The 25205-nt window shown below is 43.7% G+C and overlaps 1 protein-coding gene across 1 annotated transcript in view; it reads right to left on the bottom strand.

Moving 5' to 3' along the window:
• Positions 1 to 220: 220 nt before the first annotated feature.
• Positions 221 to 25205, bottom strand: part of LOC107373662 (caveolae-associated protein 1) — a 38283-nt gene continuing 13298 nt past the window's right edge. The window contains exon 2 of the mRNA XM_015941795.3: positions 221 to 1244. Within this exon, the coding sequence (XP_015797281.3) occupies positions 363 to 1244 (882 nt within the window). The 3' untranslated portion in view covers positions 221 to 362. The remainder of the gene's footprint in view (positions 1245 to 25205) is intronic.

Genomic DNA, 25205 nt, shown 5'->3' with positions numbered 1-25205 from the left:
CCCCGGCTGACCTGGGCCTGTGGACGGTAGTGGAGCTGGTATCAAATACAAATCACATGTGAATACCTCCACTCAGCTGTTCTCCCGGTAGGTAGTTTAACGGGCCCTTCCAATCTAATTATGGCCTGGTTGAGACTCCTTAACGAGAAGAAATTTTGAAGTACTGAAATTGGCCAGTCGTGTGGACAAAGACCCCCCCCCACCCCCCCCCCCCCACCCACCCCCACACACACACACACACACACACACACACAGACCCATGGAGCCCGAAACGTAGTTGAGGTTTAAAGACGGAAACTGAACCACTTCTCAGAGTCGGGACTCTTCTTCGTTAACATGATGGCTCCTTTCTGGCTCTGTAGTTAGTCGCTGTCTTTATCCTCATCATCTTCCTGCAAAGCGTCATGGCTGTCTTCCTCTTCATCCTCCTCAGCCTCTTCTTCCTCCTTTTCTCTGTCTCCATTCATCATCTCCAACTCAACCTCCACTTCAGTGTTGTCTACCTCCCCATCCTCCTCATCTCCTGGCTCAGCATCCCTCGACACTTCCACCATCTCGGTTCCATGGACCACCTCAACAGCACCCTCTCGGATCTTCTTGACATGGAAGGTGAACGGGTGTACCTTGTACATGGCTGTTTTGGAACGGGCATAAACGACGTGGTCTGGTGTGAAGGCCTTCTTCATCTTGTCACTGGATGTCTTCATCTTCTGTTTGCGATCAGGGTTTACACTCATGCGTGTTCCAAGTTTGCCCATCTTCTTCTCAATGTTGTGACGTGTCTTCTCCAGATTTTCTTTTGTCTTCTGCTTTGTCTTCTCTAAATTCTCCTTGGTCTTTTGTTTGGTCTTCTCCAGGTTCTCTTTTGTCCTCTGCTTAGTCTTCTCAATGTTCTCCTTGGTTTTCTGTCTGGTCTTCTCCAGATTCTCTTTGGTCTTTGCTCTGGTCTTCACCATCTTCTCTTTTGAGAAAACTGTCTTCAGGGTTTGCACGCGTTGCAGGCTGCTGCGCTTGATACGTTCAGCGCGGGACTCTTCGATGGTCTCATCAGTTTCCACGACCTCCTCATCTGATGAAAGATCTACGTGAGGTTTGTCTTCCTTTTCACCCTCTTTTCCTTCCTCCTCAGGCTCCTCCACAGCTTCCTTCAGCTCTAGCATACTGCCCCCTCTGCTTCCTGACACAGACTCAGAAACTCTCATGGATTTAGAGATGCTGAGTTTGGAGGGAACCTTAACTTCATCCTGGGGAAAAAAGAAGACAAATTTAATGTTTAAATGTTCAGAAAAACAAGCTGGAATTGTATTGAAAGGTTGTTTGTAAATTTAATATGGCATACATATATTTTTGATAAATGATGCCATACATTTCAATAGCAGGCCAAGAGAATTGTAAATATATATTAGAATGGAGGCCAAGGACAGATCCTTGAGGTACACCATAACACAGATGAGCTGTTGGGGACCTGGAGGGATGACAATTACTCTATTAAAGGTCTCCCCAGCCCAAAGTAGAGAGACACAAACTGAAATAGGAGGAAATTCTACTGATGAGATGATGTTTTCCTTCATTAAACATGAGAGGTCACACATTCGGAACTAGATAGTTCATCAGGCACTAAGTCCTACAGCTGCATCAGATGGTTCTAGGGCACTTCAAGCAGAATATCATCAGACTTAATTCCACACACAATCGGGTCCATATATCTAGGGTGACCATACGTCCTATTTTCCCCGGACGTGTCCACTTTTCACTCTCTGTCCGGGCGTCCGGACTGGGGGTTCTTGTATAGATGAAAATGTCTGGTTTTTCATCCAGGAGCAGGGATCGAATTATGGAGGAGCTGTATATCCTACACATCCAGGGGAGCCGGAAAAACGTTTTCTACCTATATTACATCATTCATGGACTCTTCTGAGCAGAGAGCACAGAGAGCGGCAGAGAGATGATTGTTGGTGCTCAGCGCTCCAGGCTGCTGCGTCCAGCGCACGGTCCATTCTCAAAGTGGTGCAACCCAAAAAACTATAATTAACACACGATGGTTCATGTCCGCACATGTTCTCTACTTTCTGTCTTATTTAAATGGTAAAATGGTTAATGGTCTGTATTTGATATAGCGCCTTCTAGAGTCCTGGAACCCCCCAAGGCGCTTTACAACACAGTCAGTCATTCACCCATTCACACACACATTCACACTCTTGTGGGGATGAGCTACAATGTAGCCACAGCTGCCCTGGGGCGCACTGACAGAGGCGAGGCTGCCGAGCACTGGCGCCACCGGTCCCTCCGACCACCACCAGAAGGCAACGTGGGTTAAGTGTCTTGCCCAAGGACACAACGACAGCGACAGACTGAGCGGGGCTCAAACCTGCAACCTTCTGATTATGGGGCGAGCTCTTAACTCCTGTGCCACTGTCGCCCCGTTATTTGTGCCTGAAGCGCTCTGCTACTGCGGAGCTCATCACCTGTTCTGCGGTGATTTCACCTCACGCAGCATCGAAACGCGCTCTCCGCTTTGCGGTCAGGAGATCCCTTTGGTCTGCTCAGAAGTAACTGATCAGGTGAAAAAGTAAGAATCCAGGCAACTGATTTTCTGGAGAGTTTAGAGGAGACGCAGGAAGATGAGAGACAGACAGGACAGGAAAATAGTTAAATAAAAACAAGAAAACAAAGTAAAATGTAGGTAGATTTATCTCCACTACACGTTTTTACCAGTATAAAACAATAAGTTATACACATGTCATATTTATACATCTGATACAATTCAGATCACCTTCAACACTCAGTCACACACCCAGGGCCGTATCAAGACATTTTGGGGGCCAAGGCAAAATGACCCCCCCCCCCCCCCCCAACTGGGCTCCCCAGAAGCCTCTGTGTAACACATACCCTCTCCAGTAGTGTTAGTTATACGGTGTTTATAAAAGCCCCTCAGACATTACTGACATGTTCTAATATTATCAGATGAAAAACTAAATTATCAGACATGCTGTCTCATCTGCTGCTTTTCTAAACTTGCTTAAAGAAACAAAACCACCTGAAAGCCACTATTTGTGGATTCTCTGAAAGTTTCCATGGAGTGTGTGACAACTTATGTTTTCATTGATCCTATCGTCTAATCTCACAGCTGAAACAAGCATCCTTAATAATCTGTGCACAGAAAGCATATCGATGCTGTAGTAAAACAAAAGGTATAATAATTTATTATTAATAAAACCTTGTTGCAGCACTAAAGCAGAAAAATGAGATTTTGCAATAAATATGCTAAATATTTACATATGAATTGTTTTAGAGCCCTTTTATGGGGCAGCAGTAGCTCAGGAGGTAGAGCGGGTTGCCTCATGATCGGAGGGTCATGGGTTCGATTCCAGCTCCCGCCATGGGTATCCTGCTGTTGTGTCCTTGGGCAAGACACTTCACCCAACTTGCCTGTGTTAGTGGTGGTCAGAGGGGCCGATGGCGCCTAATGGCAGCCTCGCCTCTGTCAGACCTCCCCAGGGCGGCTGTGGCTACAAGTAGCTTAGCATCACTAGCAGTGTGTGAATGTGAGAGTGTGTGAAAGCGTCTTTGGGTGTCTAGAAAAGCGCTATGTAAGTTCAATGCATTATTATTATTATTATTATTATTATTATTATTATTATTATTGGCAGAATCTGATATTAATTTTAGCTCTTACAAAAAATGGGTCCCAGCGTGGTTTGTGTGGCATCATGGGCACAGATCCCCTGTCTTCTGTTTGGAAATGGAAATATGGTCATCCTAATATATCTAAAAAAGAGATTAAAAGACTACATTGGATATAAAAGATAAAAACTAAACGGTTTTAATCTGAGGTAGAATTAATGTTCTCTTTTCTCCAAACTGATTGGTGAACATCTTTACTTGTTATTAACAACATCTATTCACTTTATGAATGGTTAAAAGTATTTTCTTTCACTTGCAATGTCTGCTCTGGCAGTTAAACTTCTGTTTTAGCTTGTCTCCTCACACATCTCCACAGCCAATCATCTATTCAGTTCAATCAAGTTCATTTCTAAAGCACCAATCAGGACTAGAGTCGTCTCAAGGACCTTCACACAGTAAACACAGGTCATTAAGCCAGTCAGTAACACGTTTCCTATATAAGGAACCCAGCAGGTTGCATCGAGTCACTGACTAGTGTCAGAGTCTTTACAGCAATCCTCATACTAAGCAAGCATGCAGCGACAGTGGAGAGGAAAACTCCCTTTTAACAGGAAGAAACCTCCAGAGAATCCTGGCTCACTACAAGCAGCCATCCTCCACGACTCACTGGGGATGGAGAAGACAGAGCACACACACACACACACACACACACACACACACACACACACACACACACACACACACACACACGCACCCACACGCACGCACACACATGCACGCACACACACACACACACACACACACACACACACACACACACACACACACGCACACACATGCACAGACACACACATACACGCACGCACACACATGCACAGACACACACATACACGCACGCTCACACACACGCACCCACACCCACACACACACACACACACACACACACACACACACACACATACACGCACGCACACACATGCACAGACACACACACACACACATGCACGCACGCACACACGCATGCACGCACGCACACACGCATGCACGCACCCACACGCACGCTCACACACGCACCCACACACACACATACACGCATGCACATGCAACGACAAACACACACACACATGCACACGCACGCTCACACACGCACCCACACACACACATACACGCATGCACATGCAACGACAAACACACACACACATGCACACTCTCTCTCTCTCTCTCTCTCTCTCTCTCTCTCTCTCTGCTCTGGCCCATCCACAGGGTGGTTCTGACGTTGGACTCGGCGGTTTGAAGAAGTTCTCCATCAGAAACTCACTCCCATGCTGCTGCTGCAGAGCCCAGAAGATGTGGTCCTCCTTCTCAGAAGAGGAACGGCCAGAGAAGATCTGAACCAGCACGAGTTTGGGTGGAGCCTCCAACAAACCTGGTACCCCAACGGCTGGAAACCTTGTTCTACTCCAGCTTTCACACACCAGATGTGGCTGATTCCACATTTACTCCATCTGGAATTGAAGCTGTCACACAAACAAGGTGGAAAAAGGGATGTGTTGGGAAAGCTTTCCAGATGATCCGACCTGATGTTATCTGACACAAAAACTCCTGTCAAGTTCTGTCTCTATGCTGAAATGTTTTAATATTTAGTCTGCTGATGAGGTAGCCCATGTGCACCCTTCTTATATAAAAACTCCGGATTGGGAATGCCAGCGCCATGGCAACAGGACGAGGATTCCTCTTGGGCTCCCAGATGTCTGCATCTAGTTCTCACCTCCCTCTCTTCCTCTTCTAAGGCTTTTATGGTCAAAACAGGAAGAGAGTGGAGGCAGAACAGAGTCATAGATGGGGCGTGGGGCTGGGGTAGAATGTGGAAGTCTTTCTGCTCTCATGTGCACTCAGTCATCGCAGTAATGGAACGATATGTCAGTCGTGGAAAACCATCTGTCCAACAGGAAGATGAGAGCATGAACATGTCACCTAGAAGGAACCAGCCTGGGAGGGGGGTCTATTGTGTTTGCTGGCAGTGAGGTGGGGGTCATTCCATGCATGCGTTGTGCTGCAGGACCTTGGGAAAACTTGACCTTGGAGGAAGGATTTAGCTTTTCCTGACTGAGGTAGAGGCAAAAGGAGAATGCCTGCCTGGAGAAACTCGGCTTGTTTCGGACACCTCCAGATGGTTTTCCAGTCACGTTTAAAAGGCTGGAGTTTGTGTTAATGGCAGTAAAATACAGGAGGTAGAGTTAAACATGCTGTTAAAGGGAGTTTTCCTCTCCACTGTCGCTGCATGCTTGCTTAGTCTTTGCTGTAAAGACTCTGACACTAGTCAGTGACTCGATGCAACCTGCTGGGTTCCTTGTCCAGGAAACGTAACTAACCTGCGTAATGATGACCCTGACCCTACCTGATGAGTAGGTTCAACTGGAATGTTTACTCTGTTAAGGGACAACTCCAGCTGTGATCCGGCGCCACGGCAGTAAACTCAACTGACTGGTTACAGTTTTAGTTTTAGTTGTTTCCCTGCTCCAGCACACTGGATTCAGTGGTTGAATCACCTGCTGCAGCTCATCAGGCTCTGCGGACGCCTGTTAATCACCTGCTGGTTGAAGTCAGGCGTGTTAAATAGGGTTATACTGACTTTAGAGGGTCTCTCAGTTGGAGGTGGACTACTGACACAAATGGACTTTTGCACCATGTTCTCATTATTCAACCCCATCTCACAACATCTGGTGTGACGCGTGACAAACCACTGTAACCATTACCTTCTTGTGCTACTCGACATAAATGACATCATCACAGGAAAACCTCAGCACGTCTTTTTTATCCCTCAGAACTGCGGCGCTGCTTTATTTAGCCTTCAAACCTTAACTCAACCTTTTTTACACGGTTTATCCTCATTTTGTTACTTAGCTTTATTTTGAAGTGGCGGCTTTTACGGATGGAAATACGATTACTTGTAGTTTTCTCAGGTTGCAAACAGGCTAGGTCTCCGTGATATCGTGTTAATTCTTTGTGCCATTTTTGTGTCCGATCTTTGTAAAACAGTGTTTTTAGTGGCTAACGAGCGTTTGTCCAACCAGGTGTCACATTTAGGAAACTCTAAGTACACGTAGCACAGCATCGGTGTTGTTTTCACACAACATGCAGCTTCTCAACAGATGTCCATAATGCTTGCATTGTCTTAACAGAGAAGCTGTTCCTCCCAACAGAACCTTTAGTAGTATTTGTGAATGTAAACACACAACATCCCATAATAGCAGAAACAATAGTCCTAACCTTAGATGCTGTTTAAAAACCTCTGCTCCTGCAATGATGAGTTCAAAAACGCATCTCAGTTGATAATAAACAAACAACTGAATAATTTACACACAGCTGATGCATGCTGGGTAAACCGGGCCGACCACAGCTGATTACATTCAGGCTCAGACTCAGAGGAAGGGGTTCGTTTTCTATTACGTTGACTCTAAAATAAAAGGAGGACTTTAAGGTGTCGTGTTGTTGGAAACAGAAACCGAAAAGACAAACACTGCGATGTCTGGACGAGGAAGAGGAAGAGGAAGAGGGCAAGGTGGAGGCCCTCCGAGGGCTGCAGGAACAGCAGTCAGTGATGAAGTTTGTGCCACCATCACTGACCATGTGATCAACCGTGGCCTTTGACTAAGAGAGGCTGGCAGCCCAACTTGAGTCGGTCAACGGTTGCCTCCATTGTACTCATCTTCCAACAAAGCAACAGGTAAGTGCTGCATTCATAATGGGTCGCTTCTGTTGTCACCTGAAGTATAAACAAGGCCGCACAGCAATGCTTGTCCCTCTGAAGAACGCTACGTTGTCCACCCTCTGAGGGGAGAGGAGAGCTTGTGGAAATGGTTGTTGCAGTAATGCAATAAAACTGCATGAACCTCAGACTAGAACAGTGGAGGACCAAGAGATGTTTGACCTGAAAACGAACGTCAGCTTCACAACCATTACGGACCATGTCCAAACGCAGAGAGCGGATGAAGCAGCTCTATAGTTGTGTAGAGCCGTGGAGCTACAGTGACTATCTGTCCTTGTTACCGTGTGTGTGTGTGTGTGTGTGTGTGTGTGTGTGTGTGTGTGTGTGTGTCTCAGCCAAGATCTCATGCAGAAGCCGGACTCCTGCATCCCCACTCTAAATAAAAGTCACCCCCCCTCAAAGTTCCTACGTGACTTTACAGCTTCTAAGTAAAAATAATCAAATTTGATGAATGAACAAGATGTTTAAATCAAATGTTGGAAAAATCTGTGCTTAAATCAATGATGCTTTAAAATGAATGTTGTTCCTGCACGGATCCATTTCAGGTCTTCTCTACTCCACATCAGTGTGTGTTGATTTAACAAGTTATACACACTATAATAAGATAATTAGTAATGTTTAACCTCCACGTCACATAAGTGTTAAAATATTCTCCTTCACATGAAGAGTTAACCATCTTCGTATCTGAAGGAGGGACTTCTGAGGACATTTTGGGTAAAGCGTCAAATCCTGATTTGCTAATTTTGTAAAGAATGGGTTTAAAGAAAACAGGAATTACTTCCAGATGAATTCAGTTTCATCATCATTCATATCTTGTCATGTAAAATCATTAGTTTAGGTCAAAGAAATAAATTAATTCTATAAACTAAATACTGACTCTGTCTGAATTAATACGAAGTGTGTTTATGGTCCCTGAACAAGTAAAAGTAACTATAATCTTCTGCTTAAACATTCAAAGATCAGTCAGGTTGATATTTCATATTTATACGGATTCATCACATCTCATTGGTCGTTTGTTTCGGATGTAGCCACTCATTAACGCCACAGCAGTAATGACATGGTTTACATAAACTTTGTTTCAGAGAGTTACGGAAGTGGAGGCCAACCAGGCCCCTCCTGTATTTATATACATAGATGAGGCGGGACTGAGTCTGGCCCGAAGGCGCCGCCGTGGACGACATGGAGATGGAAACAGGGCCACAGCTGATGTGCCAGGACAGAGAGGGGCTAGCGTTACAAATGCAGGATTACTCCTTCACAGGTGCCAGGTTGGACCCTACTATACCGAGCGCCTCTTTGCCTTTCTCAATGATCTCCACCCGAGCCTGGTTCCAGAGCAGAATCAGGAGGGTGATCACTTGAAGACCTTTGCAATCACCGAGGACAATGTGGCTTTTCATCATTCACAAGCCCTTACAGCATGGTTTGAATCCCAGCCAAGACTGGTACGCCTCTTCCTTCCACGCTATTCACCTTTTCTCAACCCCAATGGAAGAGCTCTTTTCTGCATGGAGGTGGAAGGTTCATGACCATCAGCCACGTGACCACATTTCCCTCCTGGAAGCTATGGATGCTGGCTGCAGCAACATCACGGCTGATGATTGCCAAGGGTGGATCCGACATAGCAAGTGGTTTAATCCCAGGTGCATCGCTTTGGATGATGTCAGATTCAACGTTGATGAAAACATGTGGCCTAACCCTGAAGATCGCAGCAATTAGCTACAGTAGTTTTGTGTTTGCCTCCTTTCTCTCTGGGCTCTGTGCTGTTTTGTTGTTCAGACTGCTTTTGTTTGTTTCATTGATGTTTGGATCACTACAAGCAACACTGTAGAACTTTTTCTGTTCTGTTGTACTTCAAACATTTCTGATGTACCTCCGGAAACAAACAGTAAAGGAAAAAAAGGAGTAGCTTTTTACTGGAATGCTTTCAAATGTGTACATTATGGATATAAAGTTCACAACCACGAAATATAGTGTAACAACCTCTAGGTTAAACACCTCTGAAGCTGAAACATAACACTCCCTGTGCTTTTTGAAATCTCAACAATCGCCAGTACTTTGAAACCTGGTATACTTTGAAACCTGGTATACTTTGAAACCTGGTGTACTTTGAAACCTGGTGTACTTTGAAACCTGGTGTACTTTGAAACCTGGCGTACTTTGTCTGACTGAACGTATCCTGTGACGTGAAAACAAGTTCTACTTTTTGACAGAGTAATTCCACTTTGAGTCACATGTGCAGTGTTTGGGTAGAGGTAGTTTGTGCAGAAAGATGTGTTCTGTTTTGAAATGAAGAGTTAGTTTATGTTTATCAAAACATGTTTTTGAGAAGAAAATGTTCCATTTGGCCAGTCGTGTTTTGTAGGAGTGAATCTGAGTTTAGAACAAGTATCTGACGTATGGGTGAGCGCTTGTTAGCGATAACGGTATGTCTCCCTTATCCGGGGACAAGGTCTTGTGCAGTGCTTCCTTGTTCGGAGACCAGACAGATGGGATGTTTGTGTCTGCAAATGAAAAAGTTCATTTCTGGTCATTTTGGATGTAAACACTCGGCCTTTGGGTACGTTACATCGGTTTACACAAGAAAACCCTGTAACGCTGCATGTTGGTAGAGTTTTGCTGAGCTGAATGTCTGTTGGGAGAATTGTGTGAAGAGTTTTGATAAAGTGACCTAAGTATTGAGAAATGTGTCCTAGCACCTGTAAAACACTGGTAAATGTGCATGTTGTCTTTTACACTGCACAAAAACCTAGCTGGCACCAGCCAAGGCAGAAGTCTAGACCAGTAAACATGGTGGCATTAAAGTTTCAGTAACATGAATGGATTATTGGACAAAACATCATGCTGTGTTCAGAGTAAATGGAAAAGATTCAGAAGGTTCAGCCATTCACCGTGTTCTCTGGACTTCCTGACTCTCCCGACTTAATGAGCTATTGTTCTCAGTCAGGCAGCTGCTCCAGAGACAGGGAGGTGGGTCCGGAATCATGGAAAATGTGTGAATGATGGATGTTTGATTGTGTGGTTGCTATGGATATATTGTTAAATCATATTTGTCATTCAGTTCCTCCAAAATAGAATCATCTTCATCACCATCATCGTAATCATCACCATCATCATCATCATCATCATCATCATCATCATAATCATCATCCCCATCATCCTCATCATCAACAACAACATCATCATCACCATCATCATCATCATCGTCGTCATCATCATCATCATCATCATCATCATAATCATCATCATAATCATCATCCCCATCATCCTCATCATCAACAACAACATCATCATCACCATCATCATCATCATCGTCGTCATCATCATCATCATCATCATCACCAACATCATCAACATCATCATAATCATCACCATCAGCATCAGCATCAGAATCATCATCATCATCATCATAATCATCATCCCCATCATCATCATCAACAACAACATCATCATCACCATCATCATCATCATCGTCGTCATCATCATCATCATCATCATCACCAACATCATCAACATCATCATAATCATCACCATCAGCATCAGCATCAGAATCATCATCATCATCATCATAATCATCATCCCCATCATCATCATCAACAACAACATCATCACAATCATCCTCATTATCATCATCATCAACATCATCATCATCAACATCAACATTATCATCATCATCGTCATCATCAACATCATCATCATCAACATCAACATTATCATCATCATCGTCGTCATCATCATCATCATCATCATCAACATCATCATCATCAACATCAACATTATCACCATCATCATCATCAACAACAACATCTTCATCATCATCGTCGTCATCATCATCATCATCATCCTCATCATCAACAACAACATCATCATCACCATCATCATCATCATCATCATCATCATCATCATCGCCATCATCATCATCACAATCATCCTCATTATCATCATCATCAACATCATCATCATCAACATTATCACCATCATCGTCATCATCAACATTATCATCATCACCATCACCATCATCATCATCATCACCACCATCTTCATCATCATGATCATAATCATCATCATCAACATCATCACCATCAATATCATTATCAACATCTTCATCATCAACTTCATCATCATCATCACCAACATCATCATCATCATCACCAACATCATCATCATCATCATCATCACCATCAATATCATTATCAACATCTTCATCATCAACTTCATCATCATCATCACCAACATCATCATCATCATCACCAACATCATCATCATCATCATCATCACCATCAATATCATTATCAACATCTTCATCATCAACTTCATCATCATCATCACCAACATCATCATCATCACCAACATCATCATCATCATCATCATCATCATCACTATCAATATCATTATCAACATCTTCATCATCAACTTCATCATCATCATCACCAACATCATCATCATCATCATCATCATCGCCATCATCATCATCACAATCATCCTCATTATCATCATCATCAACGTCATCATCATCAACATAAACATTATCATCATCATCGTCATCATCAACATTATCATCATCATCATCGTCGTCATCATCATCATCATCATCATCAACATCATCATCATCAACATCAACATTATCACCATCATCATCATCAACAACAACATCATCATCATCATCGTCGTCATCATCATCATCATCATCCTCATCATCAACAACAACATCATCATCATCATCATCATCATCGCCATCATCATCATCACAATCATCCTCATTATCATCATCATCAACATCATCATCATCAACATTATCATCATCATCGTCATCATCAACATTATCATCATCACCACCATCTTCATCATCATGATCATAATCATCATCATCCACATCATCACCATCAATATCATTATCAACATCTTCATCATCAACTTCATCATCATCATACCAAAACATCATCATCATCATCACCAACATCATCATCATCATCATCATCATCACCATCAATATCATTATCAACATCTTCATCATCAACTTCATCATCATCATCACCAACATCATCATCATCATCACCAACATCATCATCATCATCATCACCATCAATATCATTATCAACATCTTCATCATCAACTTCATCATCATCATCACCAACATCATCATCATCATCATCATCATCATCCCCATCATCCTCATCATCAACAACAACATCATTAACTTCAACATCATCATCACCATCATCATCATCATCATCGCCATCATCATCATCACAATCATCCTCATCATCATCATCAACATCATCATCATCAACATCAACATCATCATCATCATCATCATCATCGTCATCATCAACATTATCATCATCACCATCACCATCACCATCATCATCAACATCATCATCAACTTCATCATCATCATCATCACCAACATCATCATTACCATCATCATCATCAGCAGCAGCAGCAGCAGCATCACCATCATCACCATCATCATCATCATCATCATCATCATCACCATCATCTTCATCATTATGATCATAATCATCAACATCATCACCATCATCATCATCACCATCATCATCATCATCATCATCATCTCTATCTTCATCTTCATCATCATCATCATCCATTATCATCATCATTATATTCATCTTCATCATCTTCTTCATCATCATGATGATCCTTATCATCATCATCATCATCATCATCATCATCATCATCATTTTCATCACCATCTTCATCTTCATCATCATCATCATGATCATCCTTATCATCAACATTATCATCATCGCCATCATCTTCATCATCACCATCAGTATCATCATCAACATCATCATCACCATCAACATCACCATCATCATCATCATCATTATCACCTTCATCACCGTCAACCTCACCATCATCATCATCATCATCATCATCATCATTATCACCTTCATCACCGTCAACCTCACCATCATCATCATCATCATCATCATCATCATCAATATCATCATCATCAACATCATCATCACCATCATCATCATCATCACCATCATCACCATCAACATCAGCATCATCATCATCATCATTATCACCTTCATCACCGTCAACCTCACCATCATCATCATCATCATCATCATCATCATCAATATCATCATCATCAACATCATCATCATCATCATCATTATCACCTTCATCACCGTCAACCTCACCATCAACATCATCATCACCATCATCACCGTCATCACCATCAACATCACCATCATCATCATCATCATCATCATCACCTTCATCACCGTCAACATCACCATCGTCATCATCATCATCATCATCATCAATATCATCATCATCAATATCATTTTCACCATCAACATCATCATCATCATCATAATCATTATCAACATCATCAAAATCATCATCATCATCATCATTGATTTTTGATTAACTGGCCGAAACGCTCCTTGGCCCAGTGGACACCACTGATGTTTAGTCCTGAAGTTTTCTCTTGCAACTAGCTAGTACTGACATGATCCTAATACTTTGGTTCTAAGTACCAAAATAAACAGAAAATAAACATATTAGTTAGCCTAAAGAGAGGGACACAGCCACCTAGACGAGCGCTTGCTTAAAACTTATCAGGGTACCTTTATCAATAAGCCTTCTTGAAACCATTTGGTATATCGGAGAAGAACTAGATCATAAACCATTGAGGCTTTATAACATGCAATAGGATTTTTTTCATCCAGTCCTGACTGGAGTCCCCTAACTGTTAGCATGGGGGCAGCAGTAGCTCAACAGGTAGAGCGGGTTGTCCAGTAATCAAAAGGTTGCAGGTTCGACCCCGGCTCCGGACAGTGAATTCTGCTGTTGTGTCCTTGGGCAAGACACTTAACCCACCTTGCCTGCTGGTGGTGGTCGGAGGGACCGGTGGCGCCTGTGCTCGGCAGCCTCGCCTCTGTCATTGCGCCCCAGGGCAGCTGTGGCTACATCGTAGCTCATCACCATCAGTGTGTGAATGAGTGTGTGAACGGATGAATGATACACTGTAGTGTAAAGCGCTCTGGAGTCCTTACTCTGAGAGGCGCTATACAAGTGCGGGTCATTTATCATTAGCAACTTCATCATACATCAGAACTTCTCCAGGCTTGTTTTTTGTGGAGGTAAAACATCGACGTTGCAGAGCAAACAGAGTCAGTGGTAGAGTGGTGTTGCTGTTAGCCAATCTAAGATGAAATGCCCAAATAAAAACCCTTTTTAGTGGCCTAGTGGTATGAGTGTACGCCCTGCACCTGGGAGATTGAGGTTAAAATCCATGTTGGGTCATACCAAAGACTTTAAAAATGGGACCTCAATGCCTCCCTGCTTGATGCTCAGCTTTAAAGGGTTGGATTGGAGTTTAAACCACCAAATAGTTTCCGAGCGCAGCCACAGCTGCATGCCCCCCATGGGCATGGGTCAAATATGGAGGTGTATTTTCACCAGCATGTGATGATGACTAATGGGACTTTCAGTTAAACACTGTGGGCTGAAACTCAGCTCTAATGTGGCTCATTTCTAGTTCCTGAAACAGGCGGACTGGATCTTCGTCTTGACTGAGTATGACTTACAAGGGATTCATTCCTACTAGACCAAATGTATTGATTAAATAAATGATCCATCCATCCATCCAAACTAACTAACTAACTAACTAACTAACTAAAACTTTATTTATATAGCGCCATCACATGGCCCAAGGACCAAACAAAGCGCTGCACAGCAGAAATAAGCATTAAAAAAATAAAAACATATAAAACCATTTCAAAACCAACAAAACCATGCAGATAAAATCTAGGTGGGGCAGCAAAAAGTGCAAAGCCAACAGTTAACGGGACTCTTCTTGAATAAAAGCTAAAGAATAAAAGTGAGTTTTCAGCTGGCTCTTAAACTTGCCGAGCGTGCTGGCCTGTTTAACCCATGTAGGTAGCTCAATCCAAAGCCTCGGCCCCAGCACCGAGAAAGCACGACCCCCTCGAGATTGTAGTCTGTGTTTAGGAACGACCAACAGTCCTTGCTGTGCTGACCGAAGGTTCCTTGCGGGAACACAAGGATGGATCAGATCTGCCAGATAACGTGGAGCCAACTCATTTAAACATTTAAAAACAAACACCCGAACTTTAAACGAAATTCTAAAAGAGACTGGAAGCCAGTGTAGGGATGCCAAGACAGGCGTGATGTGTTCCATCCATCCATCCATCCATCCATCCATCCATTTTCATCCACTTATCCAGAGTCGGGTTGCAGGGGCAGTAGCCTAAGGCGAGAGGCCCAGACTTTCCTCTCCCCAGCCACTTGGGCCAGCTCCTCCAGGGGAATCCCAAGGCGTTCCCTGGCCAGGTGAGAGACATAGTCCCTCCACCGTGTCCTGGGTCTACCTTTAGGTCTCCTCCCGGTTGGACATGCCCGGAAAACCTCACCAGGGAGGCATCCAGGAGGCATCCTGACCAGATGCTCGAGCCACCTCAACTGGCTCCTCTCGATGTGGAGGAGCAGCAGGTCTACTCTGAGCCCCTCCCGGATGAACAAGCTTCTCACCCTATCTCTAAGGGAGAGCCCAGCCACTCTTCGAAGAAAACTCATTTTGGCCACTTTTATCTGCAATCTCATTCTTTCAGTCACTACCCAAAGCTCGTGACCATAGGTGAGGGTACGAACGTAGATCGACCGGTAAATCAAGCTTCGAGGAGATTCTGGTCCACCATCCAGCACCTCGGGGTGGGAAAGCAGTGCGCTACCAACACTATCTATAGAGGGAATGGTGTGCTGCTAACCTCTACTCTGGACGTTGTGGATCAGTGGGCAGAATACTTCGAACACCTCCTCAGTCCCACCGACACGTCTTCCAGTGAAGAAGCAGAGTCTGGGGACTTTGGGTTGGCCTCTCAAATCTCTGGTGCTGAGGTCACTGAGGTGGTTAAAAAGCTCCTCTGTGGCAAGGCTCCAGGGGTGGATGAGATCCGCCCAGAGTTCCTTAAGGCTCTGGATGTTGTGGGGCTGTGTTGGCTGACGCGTCTCTGCAATATCGTGTGGACATCGTTGGCAGTCCCACTGGACTGGCAGACCGGGGTGGTGGTCCCCTTATTTAAAAAAGGGGACCGCAGGGTGTGTTCCAACTACAGGGGGATCACACTCCTGAGCCTTCCTGGTAAGGTCTATTCAGGGTTCTGGAGAAGAGGGTCCGTCGGATTGTTGAACCTCAGATTCAGGAGGATCAATGTGGTTTTCGTCCTGGCTGTGGAGCACTGGACTAGCTCTATACCCTTAGGGGGATCCTGGAGGGTGCGTGGAAATTTGCCCAACCAGTCTACATGTGTTTTGTGGATTTGGAGAAGGAGTTTGACCGCGCGCCTCGCAGGGCCCTTTGGGGGTACTCCAGGAGTATGGGGTACCAGACCCTCTGATACAGGCTGTTAGGTCCATGTATGACCGGTGTCAGAGCTTGGTCCACATTGCCGGCAGTAAGTCGGGCTCGTTCCCAGTAAGAGTTGGACTCCGCCAAGGCTGCCCTTTGTCACCGATTTTGTTCATAACCTTTATGGACAGGATTTCTAGGTGCAGCCAAGGTGTGGAGGTCATCCGTTTTGGTGGCCTGAGGATCAGGTCTCTGCTTTTGCAGATGATATGGTCCTGTTCGCTTCATCAGAACGTGATCTTCAGCTTTCGCTGGAGCGGTTCACCACTGAGTGTGAAGCAGCTGGGATGAGAATCAGCTCCTCCAAATCTGAGACCATGGTCTTGAATCGGAAAAGGGTAGAAACCCTTCTCCGGGTCAGGGATGAGGTCCTGCCCCAAGTGGAGGAATTTAAGTATCTCGGGGTCTTGTTACCGGTCGATAAACGATCCACACCTTTAAAATTCTGTAGAAGTCTAGCTTGTTTGACAAGATAGGAGAAGATAAGATAAAACTTTATTGTCCATTCACATGGAAAATTGTCTAGCTGTACCGTTTCCACAATAAACAACTATTTCTTAAGTGATAAAACAGTTTCGGACCAATGTTTTTGAGTGGCCTTCAAGAGACATTGATTGGTCAAAACAGCCAAACTCCTTAAGTTCGTCTTGACGGCAGAGGATAAATGACCAAGTTTTAGACTAATCAGGGGAGCCGTGCTCTCAGAGGCAATGTTCTGACATTCAGTCTTTTCAGAGTTTAACTGAAGGAAGTTATCTTCTCGCCAGCTGGTCATAGCTGATAGTTTATAGAACTCTGAATCCTTAAAGGAAAAGTACAGCTGAATGTCATCTGCATATAGGTGATAAGAGACATTATGAAAATAATCAGTTATCTGTCCAAGAGGGTGTATGTACAGTAGAAACAACAGTGGACCCAAAACAGAGCCTTGGGGTACCCCACAGAACAGATCAGTAGAATCTGACATGATTTGGTTTCTACAGGCACTGTAACTTCTGTTAGAAAGGTACGATCTAAACCAGTCTAGAACAGTTCCAGAGATCCCCACTGAGTCACCAAATCTGTTAAAAGGTCAGATATCTAAGAAGGGACATGTAAAGAACTTTCTCTTGTCTCTGAGAAAAGGGCAGCCCTAGCCTAAGTTCACCCTCAGCTGTACATTTTTAAGTAGCCAGTACAGCTGCCCTGGTCAGCCACACTGACAGGTTTGGCTACCGATCACGGGACCACCAGTCATAGGCGGAAATCCCAGGAGGAACAGGGGGGACATGTCCCCCCTGGCATAAAGTTACCCCCCCAAAAACTAATTGAGCACATAAACATATTTAACAGTGATATAATATTGTTCAATGAAAGCAGAACACGAACAACAAAATTTAAACAGCTAAACAATGTTTTTAATCATTCAAAGATTATGAGCCTCCCTCCACTATTCCTCAAACTGGATCGGTCCACACGCTGCTTTGAACGGGCGAGGCTGTAGCTTCTCTGATGCTCCCTGAGCTGGGAGCTAGCAGGAGGTGAGATACAGGCAGTAAGTTCATCACCACAACCCTTGTTTACCAGGAACTGAAAAACATCTTTTTCTCTGCTAAATTTAGTTGGTTTCCCAATAAAAGCCCCTGTTAAGAAGCTGCAGCTCGTCACCCTTCTGGAGTCTCACGGTTTGTTAAAACTTCTCCAAGTTGGCAGACTAAGAAAATGCAGAAATCAATGCAGACATCTACTATAAATCTGTTTACCGTTTCAGACGAGCAGTGCAGAAGAGCATGGTTGGTATAGAAGTATCCCAACAGAACCAAGGCTGGCATTAAAGCAACAGGTGGTTCCACTAATTCTGGACAGGATCCTTTGTTAATCTCCCTGTTTCTAGTTTTTATTTTTGATTTTTTTTTCTGAACTGTAGTTGTGATTTTCTTTTCAGGTGGATGTTGTTAAAGGACACATGAAGCTGGTTAAACATATTTTTGTGTTTTCATGGAAACTAAGTTAAAACCTTTGAAGGAGGTGATGGTTTTCTAGACCCACTGTAGGTAAGCAGCTCCCCACACACACCCTGTCTGCTACCTCAACCCACGAGCAAGTCCTGTGGAAAAAGCCTTGTCCCTCTTGGTTTCTATGTAAGGCTCTTCATGCTTGACTAACAGGAATTCAGAAATGAAGGGACGGCAGTGGCCATCTCCATGGTTACCCTCTGTTTTTCTTTTCAAAAACAATGGAGGTGGAGAGATTTATGAAGGTTAGGAACAGGGCCTCTTCCTCCTGCACTACAACCCAGTGTGTCTGCTTTCTGGAGCTGAAGCAGGAAGTTCTGGTTTTTTCCATCTCTGCTAATGAAGATTTTAGTTCCATCAGGATTCCTGGACCTGGAGTGACAGCTGTTCCCAACCCCTGCTGAGCCCAGGCGTCGGACTGTCCACCTCCAGGCTCGAGAAGAGCTAGTCCCACGGGGATGCAAATGCAGCTGCCGCCATGATGGACCAGTGTTATAAAAAAGTTAAAGGAAGAGGGTGACATTCAGAAACTCAAACTGAACTAAACACTTTTAAACTTTTATTAGAACAACTTCCCTGGCAGAGTCATACACAGCTCGACATGACAATTACAAATCCTCATACAGGCATAGACGTAGTTTTAGAGGGGGCGGGGTGGTGGTGGTGGTGGTGGGGGGGGGGCAGCATTTCCCCCCCACACACTTTTTCCAAAGTAATTTTTCATCTTGTGCACTTTTTACCACCCAGTTTTTACCACGTCTATATTAAATAGACACTGGTTGAGCTAAGCGGAAAACAACCGCTTGTGTGAAAGACTGCTTCCCATCAGAACCGTCCATAAGCACCTATTGGCTCTGCTGATACCTGCTTGCTTTTACTGCCCCCAGTTGACAGTTCTGCATTCCTGACATTATATAACTAAGCAAAAGAGCCGAGACACCCAGGAACTCTCCCACTCCTCATCTTCAACTATGGTGTTGGTCTCCAGTTCCCATTTACATCCAATGCATCCACTGACACATCCCTGCAGATCTTGCTTTTCATACAGGATATTGTATTCTTGATGTTAGATGCCTTCTCAGCTACATCTATCCAGTAATGTTCCAAACTAGATGTAACTTTCCCATTCTTCGTGTGTCATAAGATGATGTCGTATGTAAAAATATCAGAAAGGCTAATTCATCGAATTGGTTTATTGTGATCAGGCTCCTCCTCGCCTTCTTACTGTCCATTTTTGCTGGGAAGAAATCACCAGCCACGTCTTGTCTTTTGCCAAATCTTAACGTATAGGTTACCCATTCATCTTGTATCTTAAGTTCATGCTTTTCTTTTACATTTAGAAAGGGAAGGGCTGAGATGGGCACATTTTTAGGGATCCTTGTTCCATCTGTACCCATTTTGTTTATATAGTCTTACCCATGAAACTGCTTTTCCCAGCTGTGCTACCCAATAGAAGCTCCTGAAATGGGGCAAGGCCAACCCCCCCCCCCCCCCCCCCCCCCCCCTTACAGAGAACTTCAAGTCTCACTCTAGGTCGTTGGTTCTGCCACATGAATTTGGTAATCCATTTATATGTATCGTACTAAAAGGCCAAGTATTTCATGAAAATGACCTAAAGTTAACTTTTATGAGCTCCTCGTACGGCTCAGTCTGACACCGAGGTGCTGATATGAACTTCTCAACACATCCTGCGTGTGTCGTGAGCCTCAAGGTTGCAAGATGCAGAACTCCTTATCTTCTACTCTGAATAAAGCTTGTCTTCCCTGACAAGAATGCTTTAAAACTCCATATAATCATATTATGTTGAATGAACAAGATGTTTAAATCCAAAGTGTATAAATAATGTGGACACTAACCAATGATGTGTTCAGATGAATATTTGTCCTGTAAAGATTCTTTTCAGATCTTAAACTACACCAGATCAGTAATAGTTGATTCTAGTCATTTAATCAGTATGAACACAATAATATCAAAACATTAGTATTAATGTTTAACATTTTGCTCCACATAAGTGTTATAACATGTTCATTTCACACTGAGAAATAACCTCTAAGTATCTGAGTGAGGGGGTGAGTCTCTGAGGTCTTTGGTAACGCCTTTAATTTGGTCTAATTCTGATTCGTCTAATTTGTTAACAACAGTTGATGAAAACAGGAATCACTTCCTGATCTAGTCACTTCTCCAGCTGCCTCCTGGTTGGGCTGACCAGTGAGCAAGCATTTGGAACCATCCTCTCTCTTGACCCCAAGGTCAAAGCCTCTCTGCAACGTTTACGAGTGATTTCAGACGCTACAGCTCCTCCGACGTGGAACGTCTAACCTGCAGACCCTGGTTGCATCTCATGGCCGGTGACATCTGAATTCAAAGGGAGCTTCGACTCTTTCAGGTTCCAGTAGCCACAACATCCGGTGAACTCAACACTGGTGCCGCCTTCCTTCTGGACCGCCGAGAGCACCATCACACATGGGTTCGTAAACTCTGCACACTTTTGTCGGATGGTTTTATGAATAATCTCTAACTTATTAAACCAGAAAGCCAAACGGATTTTACAGCCCAGACATCACAAGCTCTGTCAGATACTTACAAGGTTCTGCTATAAACATCTAGCTCACCTTCCATCATTTCATTCATACTTTCACATGCATAATCATTAGTTTAGGAAAATAGAATTAAATTCATTTCTATAACTACATACTTGACTCAGTCTGAACTAATATGAAGTGTGTGTTCCCTGAATAAGTCAAAGAACCCAAGGTAATATTAAATCAAACATTCAAAGACCAACCAGATTGATAATTCATGTTTATATGGAGTATCACATCTTATTCATCGTTTAATAAATGCAGCTCGTCCAAACTGCTAGATATCTATGAATGTAAACGCCTTTACCGATGCATCAATAGGTACTGAGTTAATAAGAAATAGTAACCTTGGCAGGACATTCATCCTACGTTTCCATGCTTCCAACCAAAGATAAAGGAAGTATATCCCATCTTTCCAGGTCATTTTGAATTTGAGTTATACGTTTACAGTAATCCGTGCTGTATTCTGTAAAGCTGATTTGAGCTCAGAGTAACTGCCAGACGTCTAAAGCCTTCTTTGACCATCTAAATTTCACCTGAATATTCAAGCTCACAGGCCAACACCCTGCTATCACCATCGCCTCTGGGTTTCCCTCATTGATCATGTATTCAGAAACCTCTGCATAAGTGATGGGAATTCCGGCTGTTTTTAGAGAGCCGGCTCTTTCGGCTCAGCTCACCAAAAAGAGCCGGCTCTTTCGGCTCCCAAGTGGCTCCTCAGATTTTCTGTTGCGTCGAGTACATTTATGACCAAAATAATGCTAAACTATATGTAAAATGATTTACTAATGTAAAAAATGCAATATATCTAATATTTATCATTTATATGGATTTAATAACTGAACACTTTAAGAAACCTTCACTTTCCAACTGCTGACGCTCATTTTCTCACCGTCTTTGTCGCACTCTCCTCTCGCTCGCCTTTTTCCTCCCCCTCATTCCCTCTCGTCTCCCCCCGCCCGCATGTGCTCTGCTGTGTGTCTGAGTCTGATCCTCCCTCTTCCCCGCCCCTACTGCTCTGTGTGTGGACACTCTGGACACGCAGTTACACACAATAAACAACTATTATCCACTTCCTCAAGCAAGGGGGGAGGGGGGAGGGGGGGACGGCTCCCAATGACGAGCCGGCTCCCGTCGTTCACTTCTTAGAGCCGGTTCGTTCGTGACCGACACATCACTACTCTGCATAGTCACTCAAGCACTGCATGAGAGCTGGAATAGACAACTGGGTTTTTTTATAAACAGAAGCACATCATCAGCGAACAGTGAAATGTTATGTATCTCACCCCCGTCATCCACCACTCCCTCGATCTCGTCAATTCTCCTTATTAGCTCAGCCAGCGGTTCGATACTCAATGCAAATAAAATTGGACATATTAGCTTTCCTTGTCTTAGAACCTTTTTTAAGCTCAGAGAGCTTAGAACAATATCATTGACCCTAACTCTTGACACCGGGTCTTTATACAGAGTATTAATCCAAATTGTAAATGTGGAGTTAAGCCCCATTTGATTCATGATCATGGGGTATGATGATCATGGGGTATGATCTAGAGAAGCCCAGTCCACCCTGCCAAACGCCTTCTCAGCATCTGGACTGAGAAGCGTAGATGGGCGGTGGAGTGTCTGGCTACTGCTTGTACATTCAGGGCCCTCCTCACAGTATATTATTTGATCCTTGGTGGCCCGGTTTAAAACCAGTCTGGTCCGGGTTGATTAATTTACCCAAATATTTCTGAGTCCTTTTTGCCGATATAGAACTAATAATTTTGATGTCTGTCCCGATCAGGCTGATTGGTCTATAGGCCTCATAGTTCAAAGGGTCTTTTCCTTCTTTATGCATCACTGTTATTATGGACTCTGACCAGCTACTTGGTGTGGGTTAGTTAGGGTTAGGGTGGGTCATTTTGCTGCAGAGCGTCATTAAAAACTTGACCAAGTTTTGACGCAAGTTCTTCTAATGCAGGGTTTCAGATGACGTTTGCATGTACTTTGCATCTACTTTACCGTGTACGTGTCGTGTCGTCAGGAGGTAGACGCCGCTGAACAGAAACGTTGTTGCTTTGTTCACTCTGCCTCGAAAGGCCCAAAGCCTGTGCGGTCTACGGTTGTAGCAATTGCTCCAATCGGGAAAAAAACAAACGTTTTTTTCATGTTCGGAAAGTTGTGCGCCACTAAGGACTGAATATTCAAAAACTTATTGAAAGACGACGGAAGAAGTGGATTAAAGATCTCCGGCTGAAAACAGGAGGAGCAGAATCGGACAATGCCAGAGTTTGCATTGATCACTTTCTCACAAGTAAGGGTTTACTAAATGTTTTTATGGCATTTAATTGCAGTTTTTTAGACACACGGCTATAAGAAGGGCAGGTAAGCAGTTTGAAAGCTATTTGCAGTACAATTAACACATGAAAACAGTATCAGAGTGCTGATGTTGTTAGCAGTTAGCTTAAGGTTGTAACATGACGTTAATACCTTATTTTACATTTTTAGGTGGTCCTAGTGCAGTAACAGATGTTAATTCTGAAGACTGGGCCCCTACTCTTAACCTGGGTTACTTCAAGTGTAATGAGAGGCCACAAACAGAAGCATCACGCCAGAGAGAGGAAAGAGCTAAGGTACGTGAGCAGGCCTGCGTCGAGGAGGCCGTCAAGTCGGATGATGTTCTCTGTGATGATGGGTCACCAATTTTTGTAAAAGGTAAATAATCTTCAGTTTTTTTGTGTTAAATAATTATCTTAAACCACAACATTACTTGTCACAATGATTAAATGTGTGCAGACACAGAGTGCCAGACCGATCTGGAGGCTGCAAAGGCGAATGATGGCTCACCCATCCTTGATGGAGAACTTTAACGTAGAGAAACTTACTTATTTTTTATAAATATCTTAAACCACAATATTAATGCTATGTCAATAGTCATTACGATGAAATGTGTGCAGACGCAGAGTGCCAGACTGATCTGACCATGGCTGACATCACAAGGCTGGAGGATGCTGTGAAGGATTAGATTACACGTCTGAGATCTGTGGCCTAAGGGAAAACCTTTTGGACACTAAATTCACTCCAGAAACCTTCCAGGACAAAGAGAAAACAAAGTTCTACACTGGCTTGCCCACTTTTTTAGTTCTGATGCAAATTTTTAAGCTCTGTGAACAGCACATTGCTGTGTCATCATTATCTGCTCTCTCCAAGTTTGAGCAGTTCATGATGGTACTTATGCTTCTCAGATTAAATCTTCAACTCCAAGACCTTGCCTACCGATTCAACGTGTCAACAGCAACTGTCTCGAATTTGGATACAGATGATACACGTTCTCCATAACAGACTGGATTTCCTCATCGAGTGGCCTGACCGAGAAATAATACAATCAACCATGCCCGTGTCATTCAGGAAAGCCTTTGGACTCAAAGTTGCGGTGATGTTGGACTGTTTTAAAGTATTCTCTGAGTGGCCTTCCAACTTTATGGCAAGAGCACAAACTTGGTCAAACTATAAGCGCACACACAAACACAATAAAATTTCTCATTGGTATTGCTTCTCAGGGTTATGTCACTTATATTTCAACTGCGTGGGGAGGTAAAATCTATTGCTGTCAGGCTTTTTGCTCTTCATGACTCCACAAGTCTTAATTCTTTCAACAAGTGTTTTATCTCCTTAGATTTCCTGCTAATTGGTCCACCATCAGGGGGTAGTGGTCCACCATCAGGGGGTGGTAGTCCACCATCAGGGGGTAGTGGTCCACCGTCAGGGAGTAGTGGTCCACCATCAGGTAGTGGTAGTCCACCGTCAGGGAGTAGTGGTCCACCATCAGGGGGTAGTGGTCCACC

The sequence above is a fragment of the Nothobranchius furzeri genome, chromosome 16 (assembly GCF_043380555.1).
Source record: "Nothobranchius furzeri strain GRZ-AD chromosome 16, NfurGRZ-RIMD1, whole genome shotgun sequence".
In the NCBI taxonomy this organism is placed as follows: Eukaryota; Metazoa; Chordata; class Actinopteri; order Cyprinodontiformes; family Nothobranchiidae; genus Nothobranchius; species Nothobranchius furzeri.
This window is presented reverse-complemented; position numbering and strand designations above follow the sequence as displayed.